The sequence below is a fragment of the Balaenoptera acutorostrata genome, chromosome 13 (genome assembly GCF_949987535.1).
Source record: "Balaenoptera acutorostrata chromosome 13, mBalAcu1.1, whole genome shotgun sequence".
NCBI lineage: Eukaryota > Metazoa > Chordata > Mammalia > Artiodactyla > Balaenopteridae > Balaenoptera > Balaenoptera acutorostrata.
The window spans coordinates 73068062-73087377 of NC_080076.1; the positions used below are offsets into that span (position 1 = coordinate 73068062).

Consider the following 19316-nt stretch of genomic DNA (forward strand, 5'->3'; position numbering starts at 1 on the left):
TCTCGGAGTGGGGGCAGGTAGGAGACTAGCTAGAGCTGGGGATCCGGGAAGTCGGGCAATGGTAAAGTGCCTGTCACTTGCCAATGGACGGCGCCAGCTGCCCCTTGTTACCGGAGACCAGGAACTGGGGACGGGGCCCGAGCGCCCCTCACCAGGCCAGCCGCACCTGTGGACATATCAGGGGAGCCCCTGGCAAGGAAGGGGCGAGCGCCAGCTTCAGCTCCGAAACTCAGCTTCCCCTGGCCGAGACCCCAACCCCCGGCCTCTCGCGCAGGCCCCGGCCCAGCGGCCTCCTTCGGAGGAAGGGCGGGGACAGTACTCACGGAGGGGAGGCGGGCCGGAGGAAGCGGGGAGGCCGAATCCCCCGACCCGGGCGCTCCGAGCTGGAGCCGATACAGGCCCGCCGCCATCCGCCCCGGCCCGGCGGCTCGGGCCCCGCCAGCCCGCCTGCTGCCAGCCGGCCGCCCCGCTGGCCTCGCGCCCCTGCCCGGCCCCCGCGCGCGCCCCGGCGCTCGCGCTCACGCCCGCGAACCCGGGCGCACCGCACCCGCGCCCCTTCTCTTCCCGCGGGCCCAGGCGCGCAGCGCCCCAAATCCCGGCGCCCCCGCCGCCACCCGGCCCTTACTCGGTGCCTCGGCCGCCGCTTCCCTGCCCGCCGCCCGCGCCGGTCCGAGGGCTGCTCCGCGCGGCCTTCGCTCTCGCCCCCCCAACCCGCTCGGATTGTCTCCCTTCAGCCGCCGTAACCGCAGCCCAACCCTCCGCCCCTCCTCCCCGGCCCCTTCCCCCTTAATAACTCCCTCCACGCACCCGGACCCCAGCGTAGCCTTCGCCGACGCGCGCCCGGATGTGAGGTGTCCGCGGCGGTGCCGGCCGGAAAAAGGAAACATCGCGGCGCGCTCCCTGGGTGCCGACCCCTGCGTACGCACGGCGGCGGGGAGGCGGAGGCCGGGAGGGGATGGCGGCAGGGGGAGGAGGCCTGGCCGGGTGCCGCGGAAGCCCTCCCAGGTGTGCGCAGGCGGTCGTCGTGGGCAGCCCCGGGGAGGACGCCCAGTTCCCACGCGCGCTTCGGGGCGGGGCGGAGCTTGAAGCCCGCGACCCCCGCCCGGCGGCTCTCCAGGGAGGGTGACCGCGGTCGGCCGCTGCGTTTGCACGGTTCGCGTCGGCGGAGAACCCTGGGGCTTCGGCAGCGGGAATCTGAGTTAGGCGAACTTGAGGGCTTTGCGCCTTCCGGTTGGGGTTCGAACCTTGGCTCTTTTTTTTTACTCGTGGTGTAATCTTGGGCAAAGTTCTGACTTATGAGTTTCGCTCTTATTAAAATGGTCTCTATGTATGAGGAATAAGCGAGATTACGCGTTGCTGCATTAATAAGCAAACTTGCCACGGTTGCTTTTCAATGAGCTACTGGCGACTGACAAATTCATTGAAATGTTCTTTCCCGCCCCATAGCCTGCACGGGAAGAAGTGCAAGTGCGTTTGGGTGAAAAGATGAAACTGTGAATGTCAGGCGGTTAGTATGTAGTGCTGAGACCGGCTGACGGCCACACAGACGCGCATGTAATTTCCCTCCTCTGTGAACAAATGAGAGTAATTGCCATTCGGGGAGGAAAGGTTTGACGGAGATCACGTGTGAGCCGGTTTCTGCCCCGTGGGACCGTGGAATGATACATGGCTGTGGAGGAAAATAATTTTTCACGCCAAAGTATAGCGAAGTCTACATTTCTTTGAAGGGGCCTACTTTCTTTGAGCTTCACTTATGAAATCAGCCGATTGGGCAGTGATTGAGCACTAAGTTCCCGTCCTTGAGTATTGGCAACGGACAAAACAATTATGAAAACTTTTTCGTCTGTAATGATGAATAAAATGAGTTTCTCACAACTATCCTCTCTCTGCAAGCCACTGTGGAGAAGTGGAGAAGGCCTATTTTTTTGAAGCTCTTAAATCCTGGCTCTGCCACTCAGTGTGAAACCAGAGCCAGTCACTTCACTTTTTTGAACCTGTTTACTCATCTATCAAAAAGAGATAGCAGGGGCTTCCCTGGTGGCGCAGTGGTTGGGAGTCTGCCTGCCAGTGCAGGGGACACGGGTTCGAGCCCTGGGCTGGGAAGATCCCACATGCCGCGGAGCAGCTGGGCCCATGAGCCACAATTACTGAGCCTGCGCGTCTGGAGCCTGTGCCGTGCAATGGGAGGGGCCGCGATAGTGAAAGGCCCACGCACCGCGATGAAGGGTGGCCCCCGCTTGCCACAACTAGAGAAAGCCCTCGCACAGAAACGAAGACCCAACACAGCCATAAATAAATAAATAAATAAATAAATAAAAATTAAAAAAAAAATGCAAAAAAAAAAAAAAAAGAGCTAGCAGTACCTACTTTTCAGGCTTTAAAGAGATAACATTAAAACCACTGTTCTGGTTATCTTTTGCTGTGTAACAAACTATCCCCAAACTTAATGGCTTAACCCAACATTTATTTTGCACCAAATCTGTAATTTGTGGTGGTCCTAATTGGGACAGCTGGTCTCTGCTCCCTTCAACATCAGCTGGAAGGCTGTGTGCTAGGAACATCTAATGGCTCACTCACATGTTTGGTGGTTGGTGGTGGCTGTCAGCTGGAACCAATGGAGCTACTGCTGGAACACTTAAACCTGGTCTCTCTGTGGCCTGAGCTCCCTCATAACATGGTGGCTAGATTCCCAGGCAAGTGTCCAATTAGGAGAGGGCCAGACAGTTGCACAGCCTAGCCTCGAAGTCACTCTGTTCTGCCACATGCTGTTCCTTAGATAGGCATCACTAAGGCTGGCCTATATTCAAGGGAAGAGGACTTAGACTACACCTTTATACGTGAAGAGTGTCAGAATTTGTGGACATATTTTTAAATTACCACCAGCCATATATGAAATGTGCTCAAGGCACTGTAGCTATTATGATAAAGGCCTGGCCTGAAGCTCATTTCCTGGGTCCTCTGGCCTCTCCTATGGAGGATGTACTCTTCCCCCAGGATCTTCTTTAATGTCTTGTAGAACCGTGTTGTCAACTCACTTCTTACCTCTCAAAGCCTTAATCTGACCTTATTAAAGGAGAAGACAATTATTACCTAGGAATAAAGGTAATCATTTACTAAGGGAGGGCATCTGTGAACTTCTTTCACCTGTCTCATGTAAAAGCTAGATGCTTGCAAATCCTTGTTTCACTGTCACTTTTGAATGTTATTTTCTGTGGCAGGAATGATAATTTATAATTCTAAATGCCCCCTTTTGCAACGAAAATGAATTTTCAAATATCAGTATGGGAACCCCTTTGAGAGAGTAAGAGAAAAAAGATTCTACTTCTTTACTAAATATTTGTAAGATCTTGGTTTAGGTTCAAATTCTTGTTTCAAAATTTGGCATAAGGGGACTCCCAACTTTCAGTCAGTTGGGGAAATTAACAGTCCAAGAACAGCAGAGAAGCAAATAGAAATCAGAAACCTAAAAATTTTGAGAGCAGCCTCAACTCAGATCTCCACTGCTCTCCACCTTTCTAAATGAGCTTTTTCCTACTCAGCTTTTCTTTCTCCAAGGGTAATCCCTACTTCCAAGAAAATAGGATTTGAACAGTTTCACAGTTGTGGCATCATGTATTCAACGACTACAAAGAAATTATTAAGAGACTTCTGTAAGACCATAGAGCAAATTATTTGCTGAACCTAAACCCTTTCTGGCACTTTACATCTTTGATTTTATATATGCAAAGTAGTTAAAAGAGTCTGACATCACCAAGTGCTGCTGCACTAGCTATTGTTATTCTATATTGTTATCTAATCTTACCCAATGGGACTAATTATTTTCATTATAATTCAAATGGAAATGCCTTTAATTCCTTCCTAAATTAGTCAAAGCTGATGGTGGTAAATGCACACGACAAAGTATCAGCAAATAATTTAGAAAGCATGCTTACTGATTTATCATCCTGGATTGTCATAATTTATTTAAATGTAATTTAATAAAGTACTTATAAGAAAGAGTAACATTACAGTAAGTAAATATTAGTTACAGTGTTAATCAGGACTTTGAAAGTAACTAAATTATTTAAAAACTACTTTGCCACATAACTTCAGATTAAAGATAGGTTCCCATGTCCCGCTAAAGTGGAACTTCTTTTAAACTTTTAATTACAAAAATTAACAGGTAAAAAAAGCAAAAATGCAAATTACCTGTGATTCTAATACCAAGGCACCCAACAACAGTTTTTTTCCCTCATGTTTTTAACGTAAAATCTTTCAAGCATTTAAATGCATAATGCTAGCCTTTGTTTTGCGCTCTCCACCAGAAATCTCAAGTGCTTTCAAATAATGCTTTACAAAGCACAGGAGAAAAGGATATAAAAATGCCCTACCTTAATAACCTATAATGAAAAATAACCTGAAAAAGAATAGTGTATATATACATAAAACTGAATCACCTTGCTGTATACCTGAAACTAACAGCATTGTAAATCAACTATTCGTTAATTTAAAAAAAACGGCCTACCTACCGTCTCCCATCCCCACTTTTTAAAATTTGGGCCCGCTCTGATCATCTTTTAAACTAATGACTATTTACTAACAATGCTTGTTAATTACATTTTTTAACAGATTTTTTTTTATAGGAATTCCTTTATTTTTATTATTTATCTATTTTTAGCTGTGTTGGGTCTTCGTTTCTATGCAAGGGCTTTCTCTAGTTGCAGCAAGCGGGGGCCTCTCTCTATCGCGGCCTCTGTTGTTGCGGAGCACAGGCTCCAGACGCGCAGAGCTCAGTAGTTGTGGCTCACGGATCTAGCTGCTCCGCGGCAAGTGGGATCTTCCCAGAGCAGGGCTCGAACCCGCGTGCCCTGCATTGGCAAGCTGACGCTCAACCACTGCGCCTCCAGGGAAGCCCGTTAATTACATTTTAAAAGTAATGGTTAAGAGACGCCATGAACCTGGGGGTAATGTGAATTCGCCGGCGGCGCAACCCTCACCCGCGCGGTCAAGATTGACGACCTCCCAGTCTACGAATGCGCGCGCCCCAGGCCTCGGGGACCGGCTTGCGTTCCCCGAAAACCATAGAGAACCGAGAGCCAGAGAGGCTCACGCGGGAGCCCGGAGGTGGGGGAAGGAAGGCCTCGGTCCGCGCCGGCCTCTACACGGGAGCCTCGTCCCTGGTGCTTGCGCGAAGCGTAACTCGGGAATACGCTTCAAAACAGCTCCCACTCCTCGTGTCTAAGCGTAGCAGTGGGAGGCTGAGCTCTGAAAGAAGCGAGTGGGCCACGGAGGCAGAGAGCCCTCCGCGGGGCCGCCCTGACAGCGCGTCTATCCACGCCCCTCAGGGCCAACTCGCATTGCTGGGGCTCCAAGGCGGCCATAGGTAGGTGTGTCGCCTGCTGCCCTGAGGCTCCGCTAATTCCCAGGTCTCGGGCTGGGCGTCACTCACGCACGCTGCGTCGCCGTGGAGACGGGGGCGGGGCCGGCGCGAGATCTGCGTCCTAAGGGGCGGGAAAGCGCGGAGGCTGGCGTAGGCTGCGCGGGACTGAGGAGACCAGACCGCGTCCGCCGGAACTTCTTTGAGCCGTGAGGCGGGAGTGCTCGGCCTCTCTGGCCGGAGCCCAGCGACGAGCGCACGTCCCTCCGAGCCTGGCCGGTGACTGCCCTATGGGAGCGTCCGTTTCCTCCTCCTCTAGAAGTGCAGGTGAGGCTACCTCCCCATGGGGCTGAGGTCCGAGAGTGGAGAGGTGGAAAGGGCGCGCAGGACGGCTCCCGGGGCCCACGTTCCTCGCCCGACGTCCTGCGCGTCTGGGGCGCCGCAGGCGGGTGCCGGTGCCGCGTCAGTGTAAGGCTCGTTAGCGTCCGCGGATCCGAATCCGGGGTTTCTGGATCCCTGCTGCGTGGCCGAGCGACGGGCGAGGGTTTTCAAACCGCAGGGGCCACACCTGAGCCCCGAGGGCCAATTGGGCAAACACCCACAGCGGGAGATTAGTGCTCCGTTTTTATTTGATGGAGGCCGTTCAGATTTATTGTTAACCTCTGGATTATAGTAAAGATTTGTTGACTGAATCGTGTTAGGGCCCTGAGTACCAGCCCCAGCTGTCCTACTTAGTTGATGACCTGGGGCACGTCTATAAAATAAAGATGGTTACCACCTGTTGGGGTGGTTGTATTAAAGCAGGTAATTAATGAAAACTGTTTAGTACTGTGTCTGGCACAGAGTACCACCTCCATGAATGCTATTTTGAATCTAATCTATACACTCTAGGTGGCATGGTACCCGCCTAAGTGCCATGGAAATATGAGGCTTGGAGGTGTCATGGAAGGCTTCCTGGAAGAAGTAGTTGAAACTTATTCTGCGACCTAGTATATAAATTTAGGTATTTTTCTTGCTTTTCTTTAGTAAGATCATTCATTTCTCAGTTATTGTTAGAAACTGCAGAATACCGTAGAAACTTCTTTAAGATACTTTTACATTTTTCGAATTAACATGTGTATTTAAAAATTAATATTAAAACCTTGTATTAGAAAATAGTCTCCAGGCTCTAATTCCAATTTCTATTCTTCTAACTGTTCCTCCTGATGTTATTTGTAAATTGGAAGTAAATAACCTTATAGGTGATATTTCTTGATCTGTTAGGTTTACACATTGTTGACCATTCATGGGAGATGCACAGGTTTTCTTCCCTCATCTCACCAACGTGGTTATGTGGTAATTTGTTGTTAATAGTCAGTGTTTACATTATATAACAGATATTCACTGCTGAACCAAGTAGACTAACTGCAACTCTTCCTTTCTTGTACATCCTGTCATTTTTTCTGAGAATTAATAATTGTCTTATTTTCTTATTTTCCTAGTGTTCCATGCACAGATCACTAATGTTTTTTTCTGAATGCTTCAGTATTTCTCATAGACCTGTCAGTAATTTTTTGCATACTCTCAAAACCATCAGTTCCATTTCTTTCCTGGACTTTCCTCCTCTGCTCTAATCTGATCTGGTGGCTCTGTGCCTGTTGTTCCCAGTTCTAATCCAGAGACTTATTTTCACATCTGTCCTGGGATTTGTTTCTTTTTACTATTCTTTTGTGTTAGATTCACTGTTGCCCAGATCCCTGTTTTTTTTTTTTTTTTTTCCTTGATTTATTTCCTTGGTTTTTGGAGCACATTTTCCTGTAATACTACTACTTCTAGTACTTCTTCCTCCTCTTCTTTTTTTAATAGCTTTATTACGATATAATTCACATACCATACAGTTTACACATTTAAAGTGTTCACTTGTTTTTAGTATATTCCCAGTTATCCAACCATCACCTTAATCAATTTTAGAACATTTTAATTACCCAAAAAAGAAACCCTTACCTATTAGTAAGTCACTTCACTGTTTCCCTTCAATCCTCCGAGCTGTAGGCAACCACCACTTTACTTTCAGACTCTATAGATTTTCCTGTTCTGAGCATTTCGTATAAATGGAATCATACAATACGTTGTCCTTTGTTATTGGCGTCTTTCACTTAGCATAATGTTTTCCAGGCTCATCCATGTTTTAGCTTGTAACAGTACTGCATTTCTTTCTATGGCTGAGTAATATTCCATTGTATGGATATACCATATTTTGTTTATCCATCCTTTAGTTGGTGGGCATTTGGGCTTCTACTTTTTGGCTATTATGAATAATGCTGCTACGAATATTCATATACAAGTTTTTGTATAGACATATGGTTTCAGTTCTTTTAGGTATATACCAAGAGTGGGATTGCTGGATCAAGTGGTAACTCTGTATTTGTCTTTTTAGGAACTGCCAGGTTGTTTTCCGAAGTGGCTGCACCATTTTACATAACTACCAGCAGTGTAGGAGGGTTTCAGTTTCTCTACATCTTCACCAATACTTGTTATTATCCTTCTGTCTTTTTGATTATGGCCATTCTGATGGGTACCTCATTGTGATTTGATTTTTATTTCCCTGATGGCTAATGATGTTGAGCATCTCAATGTTCTTATTGGCTGATTATGTATCTTCTGTGGAGAAATATCTAGTCACATCCTTTGTCCATTTTTAAATTTGGTTAATTGTCTTTATTATTGAGTTATAGGAATTTAAAAAATATAATCTAGGTATAAGTTCCTTAGCAAATATGCAAATATTTTTCCCATTCATTGAGTTGTCTTTTCACTTTCTTTTTTTTTCTTTTCACTTTCCTGATAATGTCCTTTGAAGCATGAATGTTTAATTAAAAAAAAAATTTATTTAATTTTGGCTGCTCTGGGTCTTAGTTGCGGCACATGGATCTTTAGTTGTGGCATGTGGACTTCTTAGTTGTGGCATGCATGTGGGATCTAGTTCCCCGACCAGGGATCGAACCCTGGGCCTCCTGCATTGGGAGTGCAGTCTTACCCACTGGACCACCAGGGAAGTCCCACCAATGTTTAATTTTGATAATGTCCAGTTTTCCTGTATCTTCTCAATAAAGGCATATCTTAAGCCTTTTCTCCTTGCATGTTGGAAAAAGTGTTTGATCTACCCTGACATTTGGCCTTGGTTCAGGACCTCTCATCTGAGGATTTACATCTTTCAGTTTTGAGAAACTTCTTATTTCTTTGATAATTTCTTCCTCTTTCGTTCTCTCATATCTCTCTGGAATTCCTGCAAGTTATATATCTGATCCCCTGGATTGAGCCTTTGATTTTCTAACTTTATTACCTTTTGTCATTTTCCCCCCTCTTCCTATTTCTGGGACATTTCTTCAACTTTATTAGCTACCTTCTAATGTTTTGATTCTCCTATATCTTTCTTGTTCTTTTTTTGTTTTCTTTTAAATAATATCCTTATTTTATTCTATGTGTATATAATATGTTCTCTTATCTCACTGAGGATATTAATCATAGGGTTTTCTTTTTTGTTGGTGGTGGTTTTTTCTTTTCTTTCCCATATTGTCTTTGTTTACTCCAGAATTAAAAAAAATTTTATTATGAAGAATTTCAACCGTGTATAGTATGTACCCATCACGCATTTTCAAAAATTAACTCATGAACTATCTTCTTTCATTTATGTCTCTGCCACTGTATTATTTTTGCTTTGTTTTTTATTTTGAAATAATCTCAGTCTTCAGAGAAGTTGCAAAAATAATACAGAGAACCCCCATATACCTTTATTCACGTTTACCACTTTTTAACTTTTTTGCTTTTTTTTTTTTTTTAATCATTTTTTCCATGATTGTCATAAGATGGGGGTTATCCAACTCTACAACTCCCTCCACATTTGTCTCTGGGCATTTTGTGTATGGATAAGCCCTCCTTTCTACCCTGTTTATCTAACTATCTGTTCATCCCTTTATTGTCAGATTGGACTCATGGATTCCCATTTTGTTTAATGTGTTATAATTTATTACTGTTCTTAATTATTTTGGTGCTTAAATTTATCATATTTTATCTGTAAATTGTTCTCTATATTCTGTAAAAGACACAGTATCCTTTTAAAAGAACCAACACCATTATCACAGCAAAAAAAATGATAATTCTTTAATAACTCATTAAAACATTTTTAAGTTTAAAAAATTTAAAGTTTAAATTTCCCTCATTGTTTCATGTTTTTTGTTTGACAGTTGGAGTTTGTTAAAATCAAGATCCAGAATCAAAGTCCATGCATTACATTTGGTTGATAAGCATCCTTTTTAAAATAATTTTTTTATTATAATTTTCTTAATTTTTATTTTTTTAAATTATTATTATTTTTTTGGCTGCATTGGGTCTTCGTTGCTGCACACAGGCTTTTCTGTTGTTGCAGCAAGCAGTGGCTTCTCTTGTTGTGGAGCATGGTCTCTAGGCACGTGGGCTCAGTAGTTGTGGCTCACGGGCTCTAGAGCGCAGGCTCAGTAGTTGTGGCTCGCGGGCTTAGTTGCTCCGCGGCATGTGGGATCTTCTTGGGCCAGGGATTGAACCCGTGTCCCCTGCATTGGCAGGCGGATTCTTAACCACTGCGCCACCAGGGAAGTCCCAATAAGCATCTTAAGTCTCTTTTAATGTATAAGTTTTCCTATCTTTCCTTTGCAGTTTATTTATTGAAGGAACTGAGTCCTTTGTCCTGTTAAGTTTCCTACATCATCGATTTTGCTGATTTTAAAGTCATTTTTATTTGTCCCTTGTATTTTTTGGAAGCTGGTACTTAGTTCTAGATGACGCTTGATGATACTTAGATTCTAGTTTTTGGCAGGAATACATCACAAGTAGTGGTGCTTCCTCAGGATTCCTTTGTTTGTTTTGGTTTCATTCTTTCTTTTTCTTTTTTTAAAAAAATTTTTGACTGCACTGTGTGACATGCGGGATCTTAGTTCCCCAACCAGGGATCAAACCCATTCCCCCTACATTTGAAGCGGAGCGTCTTAACCAGTGGACCACCAGGGAAGTCCCATGTTTTGGTTTCATTCTTTTTTGCTGGAGGTCATTTCCAAGTGTCTTGTGATTCTTGACTGTCCATTCATAATTGAGTGTCAGCAACTGCGAAATTAATCGGAAGCTTCCAGTGTCTGAGCCCGACTTGTCAGTTTGTGCGCTTTTCTCTAGGGGCAAGCCTGCCTTTTCACTGATGGAGGTGGGGCACAGATGTCTTTATTTCCAAGTCTGTTAAATCTTATCTTCTTTTGAGAAGACTCTTCCAGTCTTCTGATTGGGAGCCAAGAAGTGTAGCTGCCAGAATTCTGAATGGAGGCTGGGGGGAGGGAGCTGGATACCCTACCTAGCAGGGTTGGGGAAGAGACTAGGGGCCCCAGGTGCTCACCAAATAGACTTATATTCAGTCCCCTCATTTGTGGCCTGTGGCTTCAGTTCTGGGCGCCTTTCCTTGTTCCTTCTAGTTCTGAACGCTTCTGGAATTCTATTGGCCTGCTTCTCTTTGGTATCCCACTCTGTAGGTTTTCGCTTCTTCAAATCTGTTAGGCCAGTTAATTTTCTTCTTACTTGTTGCAAAAATTTGTGGAAATCTTTCATTTCCTGTGATCTCTTCTCCCATCTCTTGGACCTTATGGTTTATACCCTTTTATCCTTTACTGTCATCTTAGGAGGTCAGTCTGTAGGTTTACCTTGGAGTCCACACCTAATGATTTTTGTTTTTCTTGGGCTGTCTTTTATATTTGGTTATCATTACGTATATTCCAACTCAGACATAAGTTCATATTCATACAAATCCTTACTGAGATCAAACTTATGTCCTGGTCTTTCCAGTATTTATGTATCTCACCTGTTAGTTTCCAGACAGTGTTCTAGGTCCTTAAAATACAGTAATGAGGAGATCAGATATGGCTCCTGTTTTCATGGAATTTATATTCTTTATTAAAAAAAATTTTTTTAATTTTTGTTTGTGTTGGGTCTTCGTTGCTGCGCATGGGCTTTCTCTAGTTGCAGTGAGCAGGGACTATGTTGTGGTGCACGGGCTTCTCATTGCAGTGGCTTGTCTGTTGCAGGGCACGGGCTCTAGGCGCGTGGGCTTCAGTAGTTGTGGCACACGGGCTTAGTTGCTCCGCGGCATGTGGTATCTTCCCGGACCAGGGCTCGAACCCGTTTCCCCTGCATTGGCAGGCGGATTCTTAACCACTGCGCCACCAGGGAAGTCCCTGGAATTTATATCCTAGTAGGGAAGGCAGATATGTAATTAGAATGTTGGCACAGAGTGTCAGAGGAGTCTTTGACTGCAGAAAACATTCCATAGCATCATTATTAAACCTAAAGCAGTGACCCATTTATTATAGCAGTATTTCACACCAAAAAAACTCTATTTGAATCATCTTTCAGTTTAATTTATTTACAGAAGTAGTCACTAATTGTGACTTTTGTTACTTGGAATGTAGTACCGGAAAGACTAGGACATAGGTTTGAGCTCAATAAGGACTATTCATTTTGTATGGATAAACTCTCTTTTCTGGCTGATTCCTTGTCTGATTGTCATTGGAATATGTGACCTTGATTATAAGGGGTAATTTCATTCTTTTAGAATTAATGTCTCATGAATGCATCACAGTTACTCAACACAGGACGTGTCCAACCTGTTAGCTTTCCTCCACCACATACTTAAATTTTCCTCCTTTGTTTTACTACTTATGTTAGTTTCCAAAGGCTGCTGTAACAAAACCCACAAACTGGGAGGCTTAAAACAACAAATTTATTGTCTCATAGTTCTGGAGGCTGGAAATCTGGAATCAAGATGTAGGCAGGGCCATCCTCTTTCTGCATGTTCTGGGGAAAGATCTGTTTTCTGTGCCTTTCTCTAGCTTCTGGTGTTGCCAACAGTCCTTGGTGTTCCTTGGCTTGTAGACCCATTACTCCAATTTCAGCTTTCATCATAGTATGCTGTTCTCCTTGTGTGTCTGTGTCTTCACATGGCATTCTCCTCTCTGTGTGTATCTGTCCCTCTGTCTCTTCTCCTCTTTTTATAAAAACGCCAATCATTATTGGATTAAGCGTCCACCCTATTCCAGTAAGACCTCATCCTAACATATCTTAATTACATCTGCAAAGGCTGTTTCCAAACAAGGTCACCTTCATAGGTACTAGGGGTTAGGACTTCAATATATCTTTCTGGGGGGCACAATTCAACCTACAACATTGCTATTCTTTGCACTAAGAAATAAATAAAAACTATGTTATTTATTAAGTTCATAATGAATATTATTGGTAGACATTATCACTAAATGAAAATGAAAACTGTACACTGATCAAAAACTGCCTGAAGATTCTTATAGGTAACATTGACAACCATAAATATTAATCTTGGAGTGGGGGGGAATAGGAAATCTTGGCCTCTACTGGTGTTCTTATGAAGGGAAGTTGATGGTCTTGGAGCATCAACTGAACAGGATGGATGAGTCAGTCATAACCTTTTTAGTGTGGCTCACTCTCCTCTCAGTTTTGTTTCTTAGAAAGTAACTTTTAAAAATGCAATGAAAAATTTTGTTTTTAAATCAGCGACTTCCCAGGAGTTCCTTGGAGGTCCAGTGGCTAGGACTCCCGCACTTCCACTGCTGAGGGCGAGGGTTTGATCCCTGGTCGGGGAACCAAGATCCTGCAAGCCAGTCAGTGAGGCCCAGAAAGAAAAAAAAAATCAGTGACTTCTCATGTTCATCTATTGTTGAATTAAGAAGGAGGTGTAGGAGACTAGAAGCTGATGTGTAGCTGTTGAGAAATGTGGCTCCTTAGAGGCTTCAGGTAAATTACTCTCATTCTACTTTTTCTTATAGTTAGAAGAGGAAGATAAAAGACTTTTTGATTCATGAAGAATTTGCTCACTGAGAAGTGTGTATCAAGCCACTGGTTGAATTTTCATCAAAAAGGGATTAAGCGGAGAATGGAGAGGAAGGTTGATTCCAGGTGAGTGATGGGACTTGACAAAAAAGATAACTGAAACTATGGCCCATATAAAAGCCTGTAAATATTTTTTGTGTGAAAAAAATAAATTTTTTAAAAGTAGTTTTTTCCTAAATCATGAGTAGTGAGATAGGAATTTTGGGTAACAGTTTTTTGTTGGTATTTTGGGTTTCTCATCTAGAGTGTAGCGTATAATGCACATTTCATACTTTATGTTACAGTCAGAATCCATTTTGAGTGTGTGGAGATACCTATCATTGAAATTTTGACTTTGAGCTGAAATAAGGATGATTTTCTCGAGAAGTTATTTCATCGAGGCTAGCTAGTATATCTTTCTCCTACTTTTGATTATGATTGCTTTCAGCCTGCTTTAAGGTTCTTTTGATTCCAAATAGACTCCCAACTATGGCTCGCCTAGGAAAAAGGAGGGAGTTTACAAGGAGACTGCAGTTTACTAACAAACCTCAGACTCACAGTGGCAGGCCTATGACTTGCAGCTGGCCCTTCATAAGTATCCCGCCTCCTAAGAGGGATTGGTTCAGGGGTGTGCATGTGACTGCATGGGGCCAATCAGAAGTTCTCCTCTAAGGCTGAGACAGGCATTAAAGAGAGAGAGAGAGACCCACCTAATGGGTTGCTGTGGCAGCTGTTTCAGTCTCCACCCTGCATAGGCAATAGGGACCCTATACTGTAGGAGTTACGCAGGTCAGCACGCTGAGAGAAGCAGGAAGAGCTAACAATTTGAGACACCGGTTCTAGTCCTTGAGGCTCTGGTTCAGAATTCTTCTGAAGTACGTGAGCTAGGGAATTACCTCTTTGTGCTGGCTGTCTTCAATATAACCATCCAGATCTAATCTCTACTTGTGTATCCAGTGCTTCCCTTTGGATTTGGCCAAAGAGGTGCTCTGGCAGGAGATAGTGAGGAGGGAGAGAGGAGAGTGAGGCCAGACTATTTATCCCCTTGGCTCCCTCCTTGCAAGATGCCTTGGGTTGGCTGTGTCCCTCTGCTGAAGCCCACAGTACCTCATAAGGTAGCAGACTTTGTATGACTCTCCTGGATTCTAGTGATTATTCTCTCTTTTATCCCTTTGGGCCTAGAGGTGGTACTGCCTTCTCTTTCACCAGCTTCAGGTTCCTGCACTTTCCCTAGTGGTTCGTCTACACCCATACCTTTGTTAATATGCCATCCTCAAATTATCCTGTGTTTAGTATGTCATCTGTTTTCTTTTGGGACCCTAGAGAGTTTTTTTTTGTTTGTTTGTTTTTTGTTTTTTGTTTTCCCTTGAGAGTTTTTATCATGACTGGTGTTGGGTTTTGTCAAATATTTATTTGGCATCTATTGAAATGATCATATGGGTTTTGTCCTTTTTTCTATTAGTAAGGTGTATTACATTAATCGATTTTCAGATGTTAAACTAGCTTTGTATTCCTAGTATAAATCCAACTTGGTCATAGTATTTGTTATATGGTTTTTATATGTTGGATTTGGTTTGCTAATATTTTTCGATCATTTCTGTGTTTATAGCCACAAGGGATATTGGTCTGTATTTTGTGTGTGTGTCATATCTTTGTCTGCTTTTGGCATCAGGGTGTGATAGTGGCCTAAAAGAATGATTCTGGAAGTGTTCTGACCACTTTTGTTTCTGGAAGAGTTTATAGAGTACTGATATCATTTATTTTTTAAATGTCTGATAGAACTCATCAGTGAAGCTATCAGGATCTGGACTTTTGTTTTTAGGAAAATTTTTAGTTACTAATTCAATTTCTTGTTATAGATCTATTCAGAGTTTCTATTTATTCTCTAGTCAGTTTTTGTGATTTGTGTTTTTCTGGGAATGTGTTCATTTTCTCTAAGTTGTCTAATTTGTTGGCATAAAGTTCATAGTATTCCTTTATAATTCTTTTAATTTATGAAGGGTCAATGATAATGTCCTTTCTTTCATTCCTACTTTTGGTGATCTGTGTCTTTTCTCTCTTTTTTCTTGGTTTTAGCTAAAGGGTTATCAGTTTTGCTGAAGGACTCCTGTTGTTATACTAACAGCAGCTAATTTGAGTTGGGTTCCTATTGCTTGAAACCTAGGATCCTAACTAACATACAGAAGTTTTTTATAGAATCGACTAGGTCTTGGACAAGGTGGAAGCCAGGTAGCTGGAGAGACCTATTCAGCAGTGTTTGGACCCTTCCTCCTGAGCAGTGCCATCTTTGTGCTTCACCCCCCACCTCCTGTTCAGACTGTCTCTGCTCAAAATTCAGTCCTGGGAGAATTAATCTGGTTCGTCCAGCGTGAGTCAAATTCTCCTGCTGCTCTAATCAAGTGGGACTTGGAGGAGGGTCATAGAGCTCCCAGCATAGCTGCTGAGGTCCTACCCCTGCTGATCCCACAGAAGAGGGATCCATCCTTGAAAGCTGAATCAACACCCTGACAGTGTTTACCAATGATCCACAGAGTACTCGTCAGGCCTGCCTTACTTCATCTTCTGAAGCAAATTAACCATGGCCTTAAAATGAAGCTCTGTTTCCTCAAATACTCTGCAGCTTTAGGTTGGGGAGCCTTGAGAAGGGAATGAATTCCCTGGGTATTCTGCTGTAAAGCAATCTGAGATCCCCTGTTGTGAGTCCTATAGGACTCCTTGGAGTTCCTTGACTCTCCGTGAACTTTCCTTCTACACTGCATGTGCCGAGTATTCCCACCCAATTCTTTCCGGTTCCCTACTCCTGGCTAATTTCTACTCATATTTCCAAACTCAACTCTAATATGATCTCCAGGAAGCCTCTTCTGACCACCCTATTCCCACCCAGTGTGTATGTTCCCATAACACCCTAAATTTACCTTTTTCTTAGCATTTAATGATTGGTATTCTCATTGTCATCTCAATACATCATAAGCTCTTGAGAAACTGTCTTTTATAGATATTGGGTGTGTGTCAGTGTCCTATGCTTGCTGTAAGCTATCAACGTCTTGTTTTCTCGTTGTAAGACATGAGAAACACATTGAATACATATTTGTCTTTGTAGCCCCTGGCCTTGCTATGTTGCTGGGCGTATAGTAGGTCCTTGATACTGAGTGAATAAACAAACATTACAGGATACACCTGCCAAGTAAACAGTTAAATGAATTGGTCAGTGCATGCCTTCCCCTTGGCACTTTTTTGTTTTTCTAATTTTTCTTACTTTTTCAAAAATTGAAGTATAGTTGGTTTACAATGTTGTGTTAGTTTCAGGTGTACAGCAAAGTGATTCAGTCATATATATATATATCTATTTCAGATTCTTTTCCATTGTAGGTTATTACAAGACAATGAATGTAGTTCCCTGTGCTATACAGTAGGTCCTTGTTGTTTATTTTATATATAGTAGTGTGTATCTGTTAATCCCAAACTCCTAATTTATCCCTCCCCCGCCTTTCACTTTTGGTAACTATAAGTTTTCTATATCTGTGAGTCTGTCTCTGTTTTGTAAGTTCATTTGTATCATTTTTTAGGTTCCACATTTGTGTATCATATGAAATTTGTCTTTGTCTGACTTACTTCACTTAGTGTGATAATCTCTAGGTCCATCCATGTTGCTGCAGATGGCATTATTTCATTCTTTTTTATGGCTGAGTAATAGTCCATTGTGTATATGGAATATACACATCTTGTCTATCCATTCATCTGTCGATGGACATTTAGGTTGCTTCCATGTCTTCGCTATTGTAAATAGTGCTGCTGTGAACATTGGGGTACATGTGTCTTTTCGAATTAGAGTTTTTAAATTTTATTTATTTATTTATTTTGGCTGTGCTGGGACACGGCACGTGGGATCTTAGTTGTGGCATGCAAACTCTTAGTTGAAGCATGCATGCAGGATCTAGTTCCCTGACCAGGGATCGAACCTGGGCCCCCTGCACTGGGAGCATGGAGTCTTACCCACTGGACCACCAAGGGAAGTCCCTCAAATTAGAGTTATCGTCTTTTCCCCTTGTCACTTTTGGATGAACATTTTCAAATTCTGTCTTTCTCCTCACTTCCATTTTTCTGTATTTCTTGGCTAATCATAGTCCTCCCGTTGACATTAAAAAAAAAATTGTATTCCTATGTTTTTATTCTCCTCCCCCATTCTTCATGATTTTTGGATTCCGATACTGTTTTTGAAGTGCCTTTTGTTTCATATTTCTTTCCATCATTCTGCCTTTCCTCTGTTCCATAATTTAACAATTTTTTTTAGTATTTATATATTTTTATTTTACTTGTTTTATTTTTGGCTGTGTTGGGTCTTCATTGCTGCACATGGGCTTTCTCTAGTTGCGGCGAGTGGGGGCTACTCTTTGTTGTGGTGCGCGGGCTTCTCATTGCGGTGGCTTCTCTTGTTGTGGAGCACGGGCTCTAGGCATGCAGGCTTCAGTAGTTGTGGCACGCGGGCTCAGTAGTTGTGGCGCACGGGCTTAGTTGCTCCGCGGCATGTGGGATCTTCCCGGACCAGGGCTCGAACCCGTGTCCCCTGCATTGGCAGGCGGATTCTTAACCACTGTCACCAGGGAAGACCAATTTAACAAATTTTATATGCCTACCTACTATGAGTGCCTGGCAATATATTAAGGGCTCAGTATATATTAGCAGATAAAAATGGTCCCTATCATCATGAGGTCTTCTGATGGGAAACAGGTACATATGTATATAGACAATTGTGTGGTTTCAGTTTGTGATCTCTTCCTTTAGGTGTTAGAATAACTTAGATTTCTGAGGCCACCTGACTTACACCAATGTTGGTATCTTTATGGTCTTTAAATTTCCAGAGCTGTAAACAGTTCATCTGCTGCTTGATTTAGTAGCTGGTGAGGAGGAGCTCAGAGTCTGATGAAAGGAGAGAGCAGTGGGCAGGGATGACTTTAGGCATGGGCTTCCCAGTCTGACTACCTATTTCATTATGTAACAGGGCTTCAGGAGGGCACTGTCCCAGCACACCTTCCGTCAATTTGCTGTTTCATAGGCTCTTAACTTTTTAGAGCCTCTTTCATTTTTATTTTAAAATGACTGGGATGAAAGTCTTATTTTTAAAATTTTTGTTACTGTTTTATTTTGAAATAATTTCAAATTTAGAGAAAAGTTGCAAGAATAGGACAAAGAACCTTTCTTCTCCCAGATTCTCCTGTTGTTAACATTTTACCACATTCGTCTGTCTGCCTGTTTGTTTCTCTCTCTCTCTCTCTCTCTCTGTCTCTCTGTCTCTCAGCATTTTCATTTCATTTGTGGACATGTGCAGAGGGGCAAAACATTTTACTCACTGATGCACATGCTCCCAGCTGAGGTCAAACAAGGCAGTGTTCTGCCTTTTTGTTTCAGCTCATACTTCAAGCAAGGGTCCTTTTCCCAGTCTGTGTAGTGCCACGTTTTCACAGTTTTGTGCTTTTTGTTGACAGTTTTGCTGTTTAAAGTGGCCCCCAAGCGTAGTGCTGAAGTTCCGTCTAGTGTTCTTAAGTGCAGGAATGCTGTGATGTACCTTATGAAGAAAGTGTATGTTAGGTGAGCTTTGTCCAGGCGTGAGTTATAGGGCTGTTGGCCGTGAGTTCAATTTAATGACTCACTATATGTATTAAATAAGGTGTCTTTAAACAGAAGTACACATAAAACAAGGTTCTGTATTGATTAGTTGATGAGAATGTTTTTGAAGGCTGGCAGGAACCTAACCATGTATTTTCCCTTAGGGACAATGGTTCAGTATATTCACTAACTCAGTGTTTATGGACTTTATAGAACTTACCGCAAATAACGAGAATCAACTATATCTATATTTCCCCCCTCCCCTGGACCATTTGAGAGTAAGTTGAAGCCAGTTGTCCCAAAAATGTTATTTATAGCAAAAAGAAAACAACAAAATGTAAGAAAAACTTCCCTTTTTGTTCATTTTGTACTTTTAGTCCCCTTTAATTTGGAAATATTTCTCAGTATTTCCTTATCTTCCATGACCTAAGCATTTTTGAAGAGTTCAGATCACTTACCTTTTATG

The 19316-nt window shown here is 42.9% G+C and overlaps 2 protein-coding genes across 17 annotated transcripts in view; one reads left to right on the plus strand and one right to left on the minus strand.

Moving 5' to 3' along the window:
• LOC103013506 (eukaryotic translation initiation factor 4E transporter) overlaps window positions 1–957 on the minus strand; it is a 41517-nt gene extending 40560 nt beyond the window's left edge. The window contains exons 1-2 of one of the 5 annotated variants that reach the window (XM_057526219.1): window positions 626–711; window positions 82–189 (exon numbers count right to left, since the gene is read on the minus strand). Coding sequence is in view for 2 of the 5 variants with exons in the window: in XM_057526215.1 (XP_057382198.1) it covers window positions 324–410 (87 nt within the window). In the remaining 3 variants the exon portion in view is untranslated. Of the gene's footprint in view, window positions 1–81; window positions 190–323; window positions 478–625; window positions 764–807 lie in introns of those variants that run through there. The other 4 variants (XM_057526218.1, XM_057526217.1, XM_057526215.1 and 1 more) reach the window with 4 other exon arrangements.
• Window positions 958–5098: 4141 nt separating this feature from the next.
• Window positions 5099–19316, plus strand: part of SFI1 (SFI1 centrin binding protein) — an 86279-nt gene continuing 72061 nt past the window's right edge. For 7 of the 12 annotated variants that reach the window (XR_009005118.1, XR_009005119.1, XM_057527250.1 and 4 more), the window contains exons 1-2: window positions 5100–5683; window positions 13204–13333. Coding sequence is in view for 10 of the 12 variants with exons in the window: in XM_057527250.1 (XP_057383233.1) it covers window positions 13236–13333 (98 nt within the window). In the remaining 2 variants the exon portion in view is untranslated. Of the gene's footprint in view, window positions 5684–13203; window positions 13334–19316 lie in introns of all 12 variants that reach the window. The other 5 variants (XM_007170638.3, XM_057527252.1, XM_057527251.1 and 2 more) reach the window with 2 other exon arrangements.